The sequence below is a fragment of the Gymnogyps californianus genome, unplaced genomic scaffold (genome assembly GCF_018139145.2).
Source record: "Gymnogyps californianus isolate 813 unplaced genomic scaffold, ASM1813914v2 HiC_scaffold_173, whole genome shotgun sequence".
NCBI classification, from domain to species: Eukaryota; Metazoa; Chordata; class Aves; order Accipitriformes; family Cathartidae; genus Gymnogyps; species Gymnogyps californianus.
The window spans coordinates 57,901-76,059 of NW_026114054.1; the positions used below are offsets into that span (position 1 = coordinate 57,901).

The 18,159-nt window shown below is 50.6% G+C and overlaps 2 protein-coding genes across 2 annotated transcripts; both read right to left on the reverse strand.

Annotated features, from left to right (window-relative positions):
* Window positions 1-357: 357 nt before the first annotated feature.
* LOC127028078 (adenosine 5'-monophosphoramidase HINT1-like) lies at window positions 358-5,841 on the reverse strand. Its single transcript, XM_050913899.1, has 4 exons — window positions 5,777-5,841; window positions 3,137-3,466; window positions 1,498-1,606; window positions 358-697 (listed from the first exon to the last, which is right to left on the reverse strand). Exons 1-4 carry the CDS (start codon window positions 5,839-5,841, stop codon window positions 533-535), a joined length of 669 nt encoding a protein of 222 aa, XP_050769856.1. The 3' UTR covers window positions 358-532.
* Window positions 5,842-8,155: 2,314 nt separating this feature from the next.
* Window positions 8,156-16,964, reverse strand: LOC127028080 (adenosine 5'-monophosphoramidase HINT1-like). Its single transcript, XM_050913901.1, is given in 5 exon segments — window positions 8,156-8,495; window positions 9,297-9,401; window positions 10,938-10,967; window positions 10,969-11,231; window positions 16,946-16,964. Coding segments are annotated over 5 exon segments (582 nt in total). The 3' UTR covers window positions 8,156-8,330.
* Between the last annotated feature and the right edge of the window lie 1,195 nt (window positions 16,965-18,159).

Genomic DNA, 18,159 nt, shown 5'->3' on the forward strand with positions numbered 1-18,159 from the left:
GGCAACGGGTACAAGTTGCACCAGGAGAGAGGTTTCACCTCGATACAAGACAGATATTGGGTTTTTTTTTTACAGTGAGAACAATCATCCACTGGAACAGCCTCCCCAGGGATGTGGTAGAGTCCCCATCGCTGGAGGTTTTCAAGATGCAATTGGACAGGGTGCTAGATAATCCCATCTAGTCTGGTCCAACCTTTTGTGGGAAAGGGAGCCGTCACGCTTCAAATGACTGGGCAAATCATTATCTCTCTCTAGAACACTGTTAACAGACTGAAACATTCCACATACTTACACTCCGGGGAGACACCGTTTTAACTTGCAGAACTATTTCCCTCAGCGAGACACACAAGACAGAGATGATATCCCCATGCTAAATCTTTATTGTGCAACTGCTGCTCAAAGCTTTTATTACCTTCCACAGACACACGTCACAGAAAATTAGACATCAACAGTGGCTAGACTGACGGGCAACAGACGAAATCCATTCAGTGGCGATTTGTACACGTGCAGCAACTCTTGCGGTGCAAAAATCTTAGCCAGGCGGCCAGCCCAACTGACAGCCACCCAGAATACGTAGATGTACGTGACAGACAGACTGCCCACCCTCGGGCCCTTCATCCGCAACCATCCGGAATCCATTGGTCAGGCCCAGGTGAGCAGCACGCTTCTTGCCAACAATCATTAAATGCCCAAGAAGCTGGAGAAGGAAGTACAAAACCATAAATAACTAAAATAAAAAGCCACACACAAAGAGGGGAGAGGCAGGAAGGGAAGGAATGAGAGCAGAGAACCACCCAGAGAAACCAGGTAGCCAATTCCTAGCAATTCAACCATTGCGCTTCAAATGACCGTCTGTCCGCCCGCCCGCAACTGACATTTTCCAAGCAAAGCTACAAAGACCGATTCTGCACACTATAGGGGAAAAGAAGAGCCATGCAATTTTTTCAAGCTAGACAGTAACGGACTACAAAACAGCCACAGACGCTAAGTTTGTCTCCGGGTTAAAGCCCCCACTATATCTTCAGGCAACATAAGCAATTCGGGTGGAAAATAAACTTTAGGCTGCTTTTGCGTGGGTTTACAAAGTCTTTGAACTTGACTTGCATAGCTGAAAGTGAAGCATCCAGCACCTCTCAACCAGCTTTGCCCTTCCTCACCCCCGACCTGCCAAAAACCCCAAGCCCTCTTCTCCGTATTAGAAGAAGTACTACCACTCTTACTCTAAACCGTGACAATAGGCATCAGACTGCGCTCCAAAACAACACTGCATTTTGCACCAGAAGTACATACCCAGGGATGAGCATTGCTTTATATCACTACTTTTAGTCAAAAAGCTCAACTCCATTACAAGCTAGAGGCAAAAGATTATAGCGCCAGAAAACCCAAAACAGCCTACTGTGCCCCATCAAGAGGAAAAGGGGGATGGGAAAGAGTCTAGTAAATTAGGAACTAATTACAGGTACAGTTTAGCATACAGAAAGCTTCCACAGTACTTACAGATTCACCAGAATCTTCCGCTTCAGATAACCTGATAATTGGCTCCTTAGGCATGACTAGGAAAAGCGTCGGAGCTTGGGGTGAAAGATCACGGAACGCAAGGCACTGGAGGAAGAGTAAACAGTTAAAACGTAATTGGCTTCAGAGAAAGGTAATAGCTTAAGCAAATCAATATGCCCCACTGAACTCGTACAGAAGCAGATTACCAGATACCCCAAACACAAGCCGAAACGCTGATTTTTCTTACGTGATATTAATACTTTCTATACACAAAATACAACGTATTTACAGAGCCCCCTCCAGAAGTGGGATTCAGCATGTAAGATGATGGGGGCAAGGAGACGGGCCAGTACTTCAGATTAGCGACCTCCAGTATGGTTTCATTTGGGTTGATCGTTTCCTAAGCAGTTTTTCTATTCGATGTGGTCCACACAGAGGCAGGAGACAAATGGCTTAACTGAATCAGCAAAGAATTTAGTGAAGTGGAAGATCAGCGGCCATTCGTTTTCCACGGTACAGGGAGCTCAAGTATTGAACAAAAGCATAATCACAGGAAGCCTGCAAGTGCATAGTACGAGTCTGGCTTCTAGATTGCACATAAACCCTGCCTTCAAAAGCAGAAGACATCCCTAACTGTTAATCTTCAGCATTTAATAACAAAATTACACGGGATACTAACTTAAAGTTAACATCGTGTAGGTAACGGCTGCATTTTTTTTCCCCACAGTCTAAGCAGCTCGCTCTAGTTCCTAGCGCCTTGTGGTGCGCCAGCGTCCGTGAACCTTGCAAGCATGCTGTTATCACGGTCCCACTTCACCACAGAAACAAGATCTGGGAAGCTTTTGCAGCCTGCAGGATGACCGGGTTCTCGATTTTTTTTTTTTTTTTTTTTTTTTTTTTAAGAAAAATAAGAAAAGCTGTAATTCTTTGCTTTAATAATCCAGTTTGGGGTTCAGAACTAAAGCCTAGCACAGCAGGGCTGTGAAATCTCTATAATGCTATGACAAAGCACATCAAGACCTGCATTCCTCCTATGCAGAACTAACTCATTACGGTCACTACTCAGACGTTCGCTGTTTACATACATACACACACACCACACACACCCCCCCTGGAATCCCCGAGGAGATTGACTGCGTGTGCTTAATCTAAGGTTTCAAGACTATCATCCTACACGAGGTAGGACCACTCCCATCCCTCGGCAGCAAACTTTGCACGACTTGCAGCGCCAAAGGGATATCGCGCGGCAAACGTCTGCGGCTGCCACCAAGTGCGTTACCGTCAGAGGCCCTCCTCTACGCACGCACGCACGCACGCACGCACACACGACACAGCGGGGCTGGGAACCGAGGCGAGCCGGACAGCACCAGCAACCCAGTACGCGCCGCGGCAGCCGGGGAGGGGGCACCGAAGAAGCGCGATGTTTTAGGGATGGTGCAGTAGAGAGCGCCACAACCCAGAGAGGCCCCGTCCGTCCCCCGTCCCTCCACCCACCCGCAGCAACGCCGCCACCCGCCCTGCCGCGCTCCCGGCACCGCGCAACGGGTCCTCGGCTCAGGGTGCCTGCGAGCGCCGGGGGACGGAGGGGACGGGGGGAAGGGAAGAGGAACCGCGCACAGAACAAAGCCGCGGCTACCCCTCGTCCTCGTAGATGACGTTGGCGGGAAGCGCCTTGCCGATGACCTTTCCGAAGACAGTAGTGGCGCCACCGGGCCGGGCGGCCCGCGCCCCAATAATCTCGTCAGCCACGACAAGGCCCGTTGTCGCCCCCGCGCTTCCTCCACTCGGCCAGGCCCTCCGCGGCGCCCGTTGGGCCGCCAGATCGCCGCCGGCCGATCCCGCGTCTCGATTGGCTGTCTCGTCTGTCGTTTTCGCTTGTCCCCGCCCCCTTGGCGGGTCCGCCCTCGTCGACGTGGTGCTTACCGGGCTCAGGGAGTTTGCGTGCCCTCGGGGCGCGGAGGGATCCGACCTGGGGGTGGAGGGAGAAGACGTTGGGCGAGTCCGCGGAGGGATCTGCGTGCCGTGTAGTGCTGCGACCCTGTGGGCGGGCAACGAGGTCTCAGGAGAGGCTGTTGTAGCTAGAAGTACTATTTCTTGTTATTTATTAACGCGTCAAGTCCACCCATGACGTGCTTGTGGCTTTTTGGTGCTGCTCCCTCCAGTCAAATGACTGCTTTTGCCAGGGCAGGGCAGGCCTTAACTTTTCAGAACGTTTCGCAGAACCAACAGAAGTTCCTCAAAATTGTTCCCTGAAAGCCCCGCTTCAATTGCAGACGTTTCTAAGCTGCACGCCTCCTGGCAGAAAATAAAAATACAAAGCGTGTGTTCAGCACTGGTGGCTTGAGGGCTGGAGGGCAGATCAAGATAGGATTTGCGCTAAGCTGGGTAGGAGGCTTTTAGAAAAATAGGCAGTGCCCCCAAAGCTGCCCAAGGGTGGTCTGTGGTGCCCTGCACCCCCGGGGACAGTGAGCAATTTGATTGGTCTACACAACTGTATTGTAACTTATATAAACCCTGCTTTCCTCTATATCGGGCTAAGGATCTCCTTAGCCTTCTTTGCGGCAAGGGCACATTGTCGGCTCATGCTCAACTTGGTGTCCACCAGGAGCCCCCACGTCCTTTTCTGCAAAGCTGCTTTCCAGCCAGTCAGCCTCCAGCATATACTGGGGCATGGGGCTGTTCCTCCCCAGGTGCAGGACTTGTGTATGTTCAGGTTCCTCAGGTGGTCTCAAACCGGATCGTTTCCTACAATGGGAGGGACTTTGTTCCCCCAGTCCCTGCCTTGAGGTTCAGGGACTTGAGAGATGTGGGAACAGTGATTGCCAGTGAAAACGGAGGAAAAAATCGTTGAGTACCTCAGCCTTCTCCATGTCCCTTGTCGCTAGATCTCCTGTCTTCTTTATCGGAGGGGGTGGGGGTGTACGTTTTCTTTAGTCTTCCTTTTCTGACCAACGCACCTGTAGAAGCCCTTCTTATGGTTCTTCACATCCCTTGCCAAATTCAGCTCCAGCTGTGCCTTAGCTTTCCTGATCCCATCCTTACACACCCAGGCAGCATCCCTATATTCTTCCCAGGATGCGTGTCCCTGCTTCCACTGCCTATGCATTTCCTTCTTGCGCTTCGGCTCGACCAGAAGGTCCTTACTCAGCCATGCCGGTCTCCTGCCTTCCTTGCCTGATTTCTTACACATGGGAATCGAGAGCTCTTGTGCTCCAAGAAAAACGTCCTTAAAGAGCTGCCAGCTCCCTTCTGCTCCTTCTGCACAGTGGCTTCCAACTCCTCCTGTTTGTTACCCGTGCATTGGTATAGAGGCACTTCAGTTGGGCTGTCGACCGTGTCACCTTTTTGGAGGATCAAGCCCCAATTCCTCTGTGGCATTTCTCAGGTGTTCCCCTGTTGGTTCCTAACGCATCAGCAGCCCCTGGCTCTTCTCTGTTGCTCAAAACTCCATCCCCTCCCCCTGCTGAGTCTAGTTTAAAGCCCTCCTTGTAAGTCTGGCCAGCTTGTTGGCCAAGACCCTCTTGCCCCGCTTGGTCAGGTGAATCCCATCAGCTCCCAGCAGACCCAGCTTCTCAAAGGTAGATCCATGATCATAGAAGCCAAAACCTTGAGTATGGCACCAGCTACGCAGCCAGGCATTCACCTGTTCAATCCGTCTCCTCCTTCCTGGACCCCTTCCTCTGACTGGGAGGATAGAGGAGAACACCGCCTGTGCTCCTGATCCTTTTCACATTGCTCCGAGGGACATATAGTCTCTTGGGAGGGTTCTAAGTTGCCTCGTCAGACCCTACACGGAATAGTAGGAGCGGATGATAATCTGTAGGGGTCACCAGGCTCGGCAGCCTCTCAGTGACGCCACGAATGCGAGCTCCTGGTAGGCAGCAGACTTCTCTAGAGAAATCGTCTGGACGGCAAATGGGTGCTTCGGTGCCTCTCAGTAGGGAATCTCCAATTACTAATACGTTACGTGCTTTTCTGGTGGCACTGCTTCTAATGCGGGTGGGTGGTTGGGTCAGCTTTGCACGGTTGGCTTGTCCTGGATCCTGTCCGTTACTCACGTGCTCTTCAGTCTCCAAGCCCAGAGCATCCTGTCTGTTATGTAGGGACACCTCAGGAGACGGGGGAGGGTTCTTCCTTCTACCCCGAGCACAGACAAGCGTCCGGTCTCCTTCATCTCATGAGTTACTTGTGTCAGTCAGCTCGAGGTTGGATTCAGGCTTACCTTCCTCTTGCGCAGCCTTAAGGCAGGCTGTCGCTCAGCCTGGACGGCGTACAATACCACGCATCAATCTCCTGCTCGCGTTCCCGGATACTGTGCTGCCTGTCGAGCTCCTCTTGTAACATAGTTACTTGTCCAAGGAGATCTTCCAGCTGGGCACGCCTGCAGCTGTGACATCCACCGCTGCCTTCGGGTGCTAGGGGACTTCCAGGTACTGGAGCTCCATGCAGCCCGAGGTCTAGACAGCTATATCGGTCCTTGGGAGGTCTGTTTGGGGGGAGACGTCAGCATAGGTAGGCTGTAGTGCTTCCGTTTGGGTTGCAGCCACAGCCTTGCAGTTGTGGCAGGTGGACACCATTTTCTTTCAGCAGGTCACCCCGAAGTCCCAGGACAGAAGAGAAAGGGCGGCAGGTACCGCAGGGGGGAAGGAGAGAAGGGGCCGCTGCAGTCCCACAGCCTTTTCCATGTCCTGTGTCACCAGGTCCCCCCGCCTCATTCAGCAGAGGGCCCACATTTTCCATAGCCTTCCTTTTGTCACCTATGTACTTATAGAAGCCCTTCTTGTTGTCTTTGACATCCCTTGCCAGATTCAATTCCAGTTGGGAATTCCAGCTTTCCTAACCTCAGCCCTGCATGCTCGGACAACGTCTCCGTATTCCTCCCAGGTTACCCGTCCTTGCTTCCACCCTCTGCAGGCTTCTGAGCCCCTCCTTGTCGGTCAGTAGGAGGTCCAGCAGAGCACCTCTCCTCGTTGGCACCTCTATCACTTGGTGAGGAAGTTGTCGTCGATGCGCTCCAGGAACCTCCTAGATTGCTTATGCCCTGCTGTGTTGTCCCTCCAGCAGATATCGGGGTGGTTGAAGTCCCCCGTGAGGACCAGGGCCTGCAAACGCCAGGCTGCTCCTATCTGTCTGTAGAGGGCCTCATCCGCTTGTTCTTCCTGGTCGGGCAGCCTATAGCAGACACCCACTACAATGCCACCCTTACCCGTCTTCTCTTCAAGCCTTACCCATAAGCTCTCAGTTATTTAAGCCTTACTTATTGTCCTTTTACCCTTCACATCCTCAAGGCATTGCCTTCTCTAAGGCTCTGTTTTAATCAAGTTTAGCAAGACCAAGCTCACATCTACTCCACGACCTCTTTGTAGCTGTTCCTGGGTTCCAACACACACACACACACACAGACACACACAGAGCATCCAACAGGCTCTGTACATTTTAATCCCTTTGCACGCAGGAGTTCCAGTTCTTTGTCGCTTTTATTGCCAAGTGAGAAAAAATGGAGTCTAGATCCCTTTTCTCACAAGAACCTCTTATTGCTCAGAAAGAAGGCTTCTTCTCTTGAAATTTCCCCCCTCAAAGCGACTGGATCCCCAGATACTTCCCAACTTTCCTATCTCCAAAACGTCCCGTTCCTACCCCAGTCACTATCATTCTTCAAACCACCAACCCCCTTCAACTTCTACGTGGAGGAACCTGCCTTTTAGGCTTTGTGATGGGTTGACCTTGGCTGGCTGCCAGGGGCCCACCCAGCTGCTCTCTCACTGCCCCTCCTCAACAGGACAGGGGGAGAAAACAGGATGAAAAAGTTCCTTCAGGAAAGAGCCACCTGCCGGATCCACGGGCAGCAGGGAAATACCTGCCCCGGACAGCGTTTTGCCCTTTCTTAAACATGTTTTCACAGGGGCGCCACCAGCTTTGCCGAGTTGCTCAGCTTTGGCCTGCGGTGAGTCCGGTGCCTAGCTGGCTGGAACCAGCTGTGTCCGGCACAGGGCAGACCCTGGCCTCTTCTCACAGAGGCCACCCCTGCAGGCCGCACCTGGAGCACTGTGTCCAGTTCTGGTTCCCACAGTTCAAAAAAAAAGACGCAGACAGACTGGAGAGGGTCCCAAGGAGGGCCACCAAGATGATCAAAGGGCTGGAGAACCTGCCCTATGAGGAAAGACTGAAGGACTTGGGTCTTTTCTCCCTTGGAGAAGAGAAGGCTCAGGGGGGGCCTCATCACAGTATTCCTGTACTTAAAGGGTGGCTACAAAGAGGACGGAGGCTCTCTCTTCACAAGGAGCCACATGGAGAAGACGAGGGGCAACGGGTACAAGTTGCACCAGGAGAGAGGTTTCACCTCGATACAAGACAGATATTGGGTTTTTTTTTACAGTGAGAACAATCATCCACTGGAACAGCCTCCCCAGGGATGTGGTAGAGTCCCCATCGCTGGAGGTTTTCAAGATGCAATTGGACAGGGTGCTAGATAATCCCATCTAGTCTGGTCCAACCTTTTGTGGGAAAGGGAGCCGTCACGCTTCAAATGACTGGGCAAATCATTATCTCTCTCTAGAACACTGTTAACAGACTGAAACATTCCACATACTTACACTCCGGGGAGACACCGTTTTAACTTGCAGAACTATTTCCCTCAGCGAGACACACAAGACAGAGATGATATCCCCATGCTAAATCTTTATTGTGCAACTGCTGCTCAAAGCTTTTATTACCTTCCACAGACACACGTCACAGAAAATTAGACATCAACAGTGGCTAGACTGACGGGCAACAGACGAAATCCATTCAGTGGCGATTTGTACACGTGCAGCAACTCTTGCGGTGCAAAAATCTTAGCCAGGCGGCCAGCCCAACTGACAGCCACCCAGAATACGTAGATGTACGTGACAGACAGACTGCCCACCCTCGGGCCCTTCATCCGCAACCATCCGGAATCCATTGGTCAGGCCCAGGTGAGCAGCACGCTTCTTGCCAACAATCATTAAATGCCCAAGAAGCTGGAGAAGGAAGTACAAAACCATAAATAACTAAAATAAAAAGCCACACACAAAGAGGGGAGAGGGCAGGAAGGGAAGGAATGAGAGCAGAGAACCACCCAGAGAAACCAGGTAGCCAATTCCTAGCAATTCAACCATTGCGCTTCAAATGACCGTCTGTCCGCCCGCCGCAACTGACATTTTCCAAGCAAAGCTACAAAGACCGATTCTGCACACTATAGGGGGAAAGAAGAGCCATGCAATTTTTTTCAAGCTAGACAGTAACGGACTACAAAACAGCCACAGACGCTAAGTTTGTCTCCGGGTTAAAGCCCCCACTATATCTTCAGGCAACATAAGCAATTCGGGTGGAAAATAAACTTTAGGCTGCTTTTGCGTGGGTTTACAAAGTCTTTGAACTTGACTTGCATAGCTGAAAGTGAAGCATCCAGCACCTCTCAACCAGCTTTGCCCTTCCTCACCCCCGACCTGCCAAAAACCCCAAGCCCTCTTCTCCGTATTAGAAGAAGTACTACCACTCTTACTCTAAACCGTGACAATAGGCATCAGACTGCGCTCCAAAACAACACTGCATTTTGCACCAGAAGTACATACCCAGGGATGAGCATTGCTTTATATCACTACTTTTAGTCAAAAAGCTCAACTCCATTACAAGCTAGAGGCAAAAGATTATAGCGCCAGAAAACCCAAAACAGCCTACTGTGCCCCATCAAGAGGAAAAGGGGGATGGGAAAGAGTCTAGTAAATTAGGAACTAATTACAGGTACAGTTTAGCATACAGAAAGCTTCCACAGTACTTACAGATTCACCAGAATCTTCCGCTTCAGATAACCTGATAATTGGCTCCTTAGGCATGACTAGGAAAAGCGTCGGAGCTTGGGGTGAAAGATCACGGAACGCAAGGCACTGGAGGAAGAGTAAACAGTTAAAACGTAATTGGCTTCAGAGAAAGGTAATAGCTTAAGCAAATCAATATGCCCCACTGAACTCGTACAGAAGCAGATTACCAGATACCCCAAACACAAGCCGAAACGCTGATTTTTCTTACGTGATATTAATACTTTCTATACACAAAATACAACGTATTTACAGAGCCCCCTCCAGAAGTGGGATTCAGCATGTAAGATGATGGGGGCAAGGAGACGGGCCAGTACTTCAGATTAGCGACCTCCAGTATGGTTTCATTTGGGTTGATCGTTTCCTAAGCAGTTTTTCTATTCGATGTGGTCCACACAGAGGCAGGAGACAAATGGCTTAACTGAATCAGCAAAGAATTTAGTGAAGTGGAAGATCAGCGGCCATTCGTTTTCCACGGTACAGGGAGCTCAAGTATTGAACAAAAGCATAATCACAGGAAGCCTGCAAGTGCATAGTACGAGTCTGGCTTCTAGATTGCACATAAACCCTGCCTTCAAAAGCAGAAGACATCCCTAACTGTTAATCTTCAGCATTTTAATAACAAAATTACACGGGATACTAACTTAAAGTTAACATCGTGTAGGTAACGGCTGCATTTTTTTCCCCACAGTCTAAGCAGCTCGCTCTAGTTCCTAGCGCCTTGTGGTGCGCCAGCGTCCGTGAACCTTGCAAGCATGCTGTTATCACGGTCCCACTTCACCACAGAAACAAGATCTGGGAAGCTTTTGCAGCCTGCAGGATGACCGGGTTCTCGATTTTTTATTTTTTTATTTTTTTTTTTTAAGAAAAATAAGAAAAGCTGTAATTCTTTGCTTTAATAATCCAGTTTGGGGGTTCAGAACTAAAGCCTAGCACAGCAGGGCTGTGAAATCTCTATAATGCTATGACAAAGCACATCAAGACCTGCATTCCTCCTATGCAGAACTAACTCATTACGGTCACTACTCAGACGTTCGCTGTTTACATACATACACACACACCCACACACACCCCCCCCTGGAATCCCCGAGGAGATTGACTGCGTGTGCTTAATCTAAGGTTTCAAGACTATCATCCTACACGAGGTAGGACCACTCCCATCCCTCGGCAGCAAACTTTGCACGACTTGCAGCGCCAAAGGGATATCGCGCGGCAAACGTCTGCGGCTGCCACCAAGTGCGTTACCGTCAGAGGCCCTCCTCTACGCACGCACGCACGCGCACACACGACACAGTGGGGCTGGGAACCGAGGCGAGCCGGACAGCACCAGCAACCCAGTACGCGCCGCGGCAGCCGGGGGAGGGGGGCACCGAAGAAGCGCGATGTTTTAGGGATGGTGCAGTAGAGAGCGCCACAACCCAGAGAGGCCCCGTCCGTCCCCCGTCCCTCCACCCACCCGCAGCAACGCCGCCACCCGCCCTGCCGCGCTCCCGGGCACCGCGCAACGGGTCCTCGGCTCAGGGGCCTGCGAGCGCCGGGGGACGGAGGGGACGGGGGAAGGGGGGAAGGGAAGAGGAACCGCGCACAGAGCAAAGCCGCGGCTACCTCCTCGTCCTCGTAGATGACGTTGGCGGGGAAGCGACTTGCCGATGACCTTTCCGAAGACAGTAGTGGCGCCACCGGGCCGGGCGGCCCGCGCCCCAATAATCTCGTCAGCCACGACAAGGCCCGTTGTCGCCCCCGCGCTTCCTCCACTCGGCCAGGCCCTCCGCGGCGCCCGTTGGGCCGCCAGATCGCCGCCGGCCGATCCCGCGTCTCGATTGGCTGTCTCGTCTGTCGTTTTCGCTTGTCCCCGCCCCCTTGGCGGGTCCGCCCTCGTCGACGTGGTGCTTACCGGGGCTCAGGAAGTTTGCGTGCCCTCGGACGCAAGTTACAATAAGTTTGTAATAATTGTAAGTTACAATACAGTTGTATTGTAACTTATATAAACTCTGCTTTCCTCTATATCGGGCTAAGGATCTCCTTAGCCTTCTTTGCGGCAAGGGCACATTGTCGGCTCATGCTCAACTTGGTGTCCACCAGGAGCCCCCCACGTCCTTTTCTGCAAAGCTGCTTTCCAGCCAGTCGGCCTCCAGCATATACTGGGGCATGGGGCTGTTCCTCCCCAGGTGCAGGACTTGTGTATGTTCAGGTTCCTCAGGTGGTCTCGAACCGGATCGTTTCCTACAATGGGAGGGACTTTGTTCCCCCAGTCCCTGCCTTGAGGTTCAGGGACTTGAGAGATGTGGGAACAGTGATTGCCAGTGAAAACGGAGGAAAAAAAATCGTTGAGTACCTCAGCCTTCTCCATGTCCCTTGTCGCTAGATCTCCTGTCTTCTTTATCGGAGGGGGGTGGGGGTGGGGGTGTACGTTTTCTTTAGTCTTCCTTTTCTGACCAACGCACCTGTAGAAGCCCTTCTTATGGTTCTTCACATCCCTTGCCAAATTCAGCTCCAGCTGTGCCTTAGCTTTCCTGATCCCATCCCTACACACCCAGGCAGCATCCCTATATTCTTCCCAGGATGCGTGTCCCTGCTTCCACTGCCTATGCATTTCCTTCTTGCGCTTTGGCTCGACCAGAAGGTCCTTACTCAGCCATGCCGGTCTCCTGCCTTCCTTGCCTGATTTCTTACGCATGGGAATCGAGAGCTCTTGTGCTCCAAGAAAAACGTCCTTAAAGAGCTGCCAGCTCCCTTCTGCTCCTTCTGCACAGTGGCTTCCAACTCCTCCTGTTTGTTACCCGTGCATTGGTATAGAGGCACTTCAGTTGGGCTGTCGACCGTGTCACCTTTTTGGAGGATCAAGCCCCAATTCCTCTGTGGCATTTCTCAGGTGTTCCCCTGTTGGTTCCTAACGCATCAGCAGCCCCTGGCTCTTCTCTGTTGCTCAAAACTCCATCCCCTCTCCCTGCTGAGTCTAGTTTAAAGCCCTCCTTGTAAGTCTGGCCAGCTTGTTGGCCAAGACCCTCTTGCCCCGCTTGGTCAGGTGAATCCCATCAGCTCCCAGCAGACCCAGCTTCTCAAAGGTAGATCCATGATCATAGAAGCCAAAACCTTGAGTATGGCACCAGCTACGCAGCCAGGCATTCACCTGTTCAATCCGTCTCCTCCTTCCTGGACCCCTTCCTCTGACTGGGAGGATAGAGGAGAACACCGCCTGTGCTCCTGATCCTTTTCGCATTGCTCCGAGGGACATATAGTCTCTTGGGAGGGTTCTAAGTTGCCTCGTCAGACCCTACACGGAATAGTAGGAGCGGATGATAATCTGTAGGGGTCACCAGGCTCGGCAGCCTCTCAGTGATGCCACGAATGCGAGCTCCTGGTAGGCAGCAGACTTCTCTAGAGAAATCGTCTGGACGGCAAATGAGTGCTTCGGTGCCTCTCAGTAGGGAATCTCCAATTACTAATACGTTACGTGCTTTTCTGGTGGCACTGTTTCTAATGCGGGTGGGTGGTTGGGTCAGCTTTGCACAGTTGGCTTGTCCTGGATCCTGTCCGTTACTCACGTGCTCTTCAGTCTCCAAGCCCAGAGCATCCTGTCTGTTATGTAGGGACACCTCAGGAGATGGGGAGGGTTCTTCCTTCTACCCCGAGCACAGACAAGCGTCCGGTCTCCTTCATCTCGTGAGTTACTTGTGTCAGTCAGCTCGAGGTTGGATTCAGGCTTACCTTCCTCTTGCGCAGCCTTAAGGCAGGCTGTCGCTCAGCCTGGGACAGCGTACAATACCACGCATCAATCTCCTGCTTGCATTCCCGGGATTCCCCGCTGGGGAGGAGAGCGATACAATGGCTTGGTGGGCACCTGGCGGCCAGCAAATGTTAACTCACCACAGTCCTTTGTGGTGCCCAACGTCGGGCTCGAGACAACGGCAGTATTGTATTGAACGTGCTATATTTATAGTAGTTATTAAGTGGCAAGCTTCTGTGCAAATCACGGAGTTTGCTGGCTGCACTGCTTATCTCTCTGTTTTGCTGCGCTTGGGAACACTTGCACTTCTAGATAAAGACAAGGACACACAGGTGATATAATCACCAATATCGAGTGGGAGCTGCCTCCTGGCTCCTCTGTTACAATGAGCTGGCTGACTTTCTCCTCCAGCCAAGGGATTTGTACCACACAACACAGGCCTGAAAGCCATGGTGTACATGTAGCGCACGGCACAAGCCTGTGCCTAGTCAGGTTAACTGTTATGCAGATGTACTGGTTTTGGCTGGGATGATAGAGTTAATTTTCTTCACAGTAGCTGGTATGGGGCTGTGTTTTGGATCTGTGATGAAAACAGTGTTGATTAGAGAGGGATGTTTTAGTTATTGCTGAACAGTGTTTATACAGCGTCAAGGCCTTTTCTGCTCCTCACACTGCCCCGCCAGCAAGTAGGCTGGGGGTTAACAAGAAGTTGGGAGGGGACACAGTTGGGACAGCTGACCCCAACTGACGAAAGGGATATTCCATACCATATGACTTCATGCTCAGCAGTAAAAGCTGGGGGAAGAAGGAGGAAGGGGGGGACATTCAGAGTTGACATTTGTCTTCCCAAGTGTCGTGGTTTGACCCCAGCCAGCAACTAAGCACCACACAGCCGCTCACCCCTCCCCCCTCCCAGGGGGATGGGGAGGAGGATCGGGGAAAAAAAGTAAAACTCGTGGGTTGAGATAAGAACAGTTTAATAACTAAAGTAAAATAAAATATAATACTAACCAATAATAATAATTATATAATAATATTTGTAATGAAAAGGAATATAACAAAAAAAAAGAGAAATAAAACCCAAGAAAAGACAAGTGATGCTCAATGCAATCGCTGACCGATGCCCGAGCAGCGATCTGCCCCTCCCGGCCAACTCCCCCCTGTTTATATACTGGGCATGACATTCTATGGTATGGAATATCCCTTTGGCTAGTTTGGGTCAGCTGTCCTGGCTATGCTCCCTCCCAGCTTCTTGCACACCTGCTTGCTGGCAGAGCATGGGAAACTGAAAAGTCCTTGGCTTAAGATAAGCCCTACTTAGCAACAACTAAAACATCAGTATGTTATCAACATCATTCTCACACTAAATCCAAAACACAGCACTGTACCAGCTACTAAGAAGAAAATTAACTCTATCCCAGCCGAAACCAGGACCCCAAGTAACTAATAAGCGTGATGGAGCCCTGCTTTCCTGGAGATGGCTAAACACCTGCCTGCCGACGGGAGGTAGTGAATGAATTCCTTATTTTGCTTTGCTTGCGCGCACGGCTTTTGCTTTACGTATTAAACTGTCTTTATCTCAACCCACGAGTTTTCTCACTTTTACCCTTCTGATTCTCCCATCCCACTGTGGGGGGAGTGTGGTGCTTAGTTGCCAGCTGGGGTTAAACCACGACAGTCCTTTTTGGCGCCCAACGTGGGGCTCGAAGGGTTCGAGATAATGACATATGTGATTGGAATGTGCTAGATCAAATTTATAGCTGTTATAGCTGTTTAGCTATTAATTGGCAGGCTCCTGTGCTTGCCATGGGGCTTGCTTGCCTTACTGTATATTAGAGTCTAGTTCTTGTTAGGGGCTGCCATTTTCTTTTTCTGGTATACTGACATGTCACCTGATAGAAGGGTGCCTTGCCTACCCCAATGAAAACCAGCAGCTTCTAGCACTGTACTGTGGCTTGGCCTTTGCCTATCGAGCCACAGTTCAGTACTCTCAGAGGATTACGGTTGAGGCAGGGACCCAAACTGCATCTGAGGACACCATGGTTGAGATAGGGACCCAAACAACAACTACAGTAATTGCCCCAGTAGTGAAAAAGAAACAGTGGACAAGGAGGTCAACAGGTCCATATCATTGATTAGTAAGGGAGGAGGAGGAGGAGGAGGAAGGGTCTGATCAGGAAGCCAGTCCTTCAGCAAAGAAATGGGAGGAAGAAGTGAGAGAAATCACACAAGAGGCAGAAACTACCCTGTCCCTGACCTCAAAAGAACTTCGAGACATGTGGAAAGATTATAGCCGCCAGCCAGGTGAGCAGATTGCTGCCTGGCTGCTCCAATGCTGGGATAGTGGGGCCAACAGTCAGCAATTGGAAGGTAAGGAAGCCCAACAGCTGGGATCCCTTCCTAGAAACCAGGGAATTGAGAGAGGAATTGGAAAAGAGGCAGCAATCCGCAGTCTCTGGAGACGGCTCCTCTCAAGTGTGAGGGTATCCCACAGGATACACTTGACCCCTAGCTGTACTTTGGTTCGGGCTGACTAAGGAGCAACAGGCCTCATGCCCTGTGGTGAACCTGCAAGCTGGAAAGCTCCTGGCTCACGTACAAGGAAGTGAAGGTGCCTTGGAAAAATATTTCGAAAGGTGGTTTTAAAGCCCAAAAATGCAAGATAACCAAAGTACAGAACAAGATACCAGAGCTAAAATGAAGATATCTATCTTGTCTGTACTATTGACTAGTAGCCAACTACTTCACTCTATATATATTGCCATCAGGATGAGCCTAATTGGAGCTCTCCCTGAATTGCAGCTGGACTGCACGCCAGGTGACTCTCCCCTTGAGCAGGGATGCCTCTCAAGGTTTGAGATTCCTTACCTGAGACTAAGAGATCCTTCCTTGCCCAAGGCGGAGAGATCCCTTACTCGTGACAGATCCTCAATAAGTGACTGATAGCATGCTGAATTAATACTAATGAAACATTACTAATCCATGTAGCTACTCAATATTAATTATTATAAACTTTGTATAGATAATTCCATTAGACATAAACCATTGTCCAAGTCTAAGACTAAGATTGGACCTAGCCGCACCTAGGCTCCATAAGGAGTTTAGAAAGCAAAGGGGGTCCACTCTGAACCTCGTGACTCAACGGAGGGTCTTCCTTACCCTTTGCATCTCCTGTCTCTGTGTGAATCATTCTAACTCAATTTTAACTCAATTTTCCTTTGTATGTTTCTTCCATGCAGTAATTAATAAGGTGAATCTTGCCATCAAACTTATTGAACTTTGGTAAACCCCTGTTAAACTTTGTTAAATTCCATCGAATTTATTGAACTCTGTCAAATTATTATTTTACCTCAATAAAACATATTGCTGCTTCTCTTTTTGAGTGAGGTGCATTCCACTCATCCGCGACAGGGCAAGATATCCGTTCAAGGAAGATCTTGCAAATTACCAAGGAATGTGGACTACTGCTGAGGAAGGCATCCAGTACCTGAGAATTAGTGGTGCTGGAAGTCATCAACGGTGACCTAGACAACGACGAGGTCTCCAAAGATCCAGATGACGTCCTGTGCATACAGGCCATATGGAGGAAGGTGGTCCAAAACGCTACAGCATCATATTCTAACAGCCTGTCAACAATGTATTGCCCAGATACAGATACACCAACTGTGGAGAGAGCATCTTCCTGGCTCCAAAACTTTGAAGAAAATCTCTGTCCCTCCTCATCCCTACGGGCCAATGCCTCGTCAGTCAGGGGTGCCCCACAAAGTCAGTCCCCTCCTGCCCCAGTCAGAAGGAAAGGGAGCTCCAGGTGCATGTTGCGTGGCACCCTCTGGTTCTTCCTGTGTGACCAGGGGGAGGACATGAGGAAGTGGGATGGTGAACTCACCTTCAAGCTGGAAGCCCATGTATGCAAACTGAGAAGGAAGACAGCTGTTAAGAAGGGGCCAAGCAAGAAGACTGTCAGCTTAGTTGCTGCTGAGATGGAAGAAGGCAATCAGTGATCCCCCAGACATAGAAGAAGGACTGAGATCACCTCCCTTGATCCTGGTGAGGGGACTTCTGGTCTGGCACTTCAAGGGTCAGACAGTGAATACTCCAACCAGGAAGAGGAATAGAAGGTCCCTGCCTTCGGCCAGGAGGAGGAAAGGGATGACCGGGTATACTGGACTGTGTGGATTCGATGGCCTGGCTCATCGGACCCACAGAAGTATAAGGCTTTGGTAGACATTGGTGCACAGTGTACACTGGTGCCATCAGGATATAGGGGCACAGAACCCAGCTGGACCTCTGGAGTGACAGGGGGATGTCAAGAATTGTCTGTATTGGAGGCTGAGGTGAGCTTAACAGGGGACAAGTGGGAAAAGCACCCTATTGTGACTGGCCCAGAGTCCCCTTGTATCCTTGGCTTAGACTGCCTCAGGAGAGGGTACTCCAAGGACCCAAAGGGGTACTGATGGGCTTTTGGTGTAGCCACCGTGAACACAGAGAAGATCAAACAGCTATCTACCCTGCTTGGCCTCTCGGAAGATCCCTTCGTTGTGGGCTTGCTGCGAGTTGAAGAACAGTAGGTGCCAATTGCTACCAGGATGATGCACTGACGGCAATATCACATGAACCGAGACTCCCTGGCTCCCATCCATGAGCTGATTCATCAACTGGAGAGCCAGGGAGTCATCAGCAAGACTCACTCACCTTTCAATAGTCCCATAAGGCCAGTGCAAAAGTCTGATGGAGGGTGGAGGTTAACAGTAGACTATCGTGGCCTGAACAAAGTCACACAACCGCTGAGTGCTGCCATACTGGACATGCTAGAAATTCAATATGAACTGGAGTCAAAGGCAGCCAAGTGGTATGCCACAATTGACATTGCCGATGCGTTTTTTTTCAATTCCTTTGGCAGCAGAATGCAGGCCACAGTTTGCTTTCATGTGGAGGGGTGTCCAATACACCTGGAATCGACTGCCCGAGGGGTGGAAGCACAGGGTGATGCCCCTGAACATCTACAATACATTCATGACATCATTGTGTGGGGCAAAAAAGCAGAAGTGTTTGGGAAGGGAAAAAGAGTAATTCAGATCCTTCTGAAAGCTAGTTTCGCCA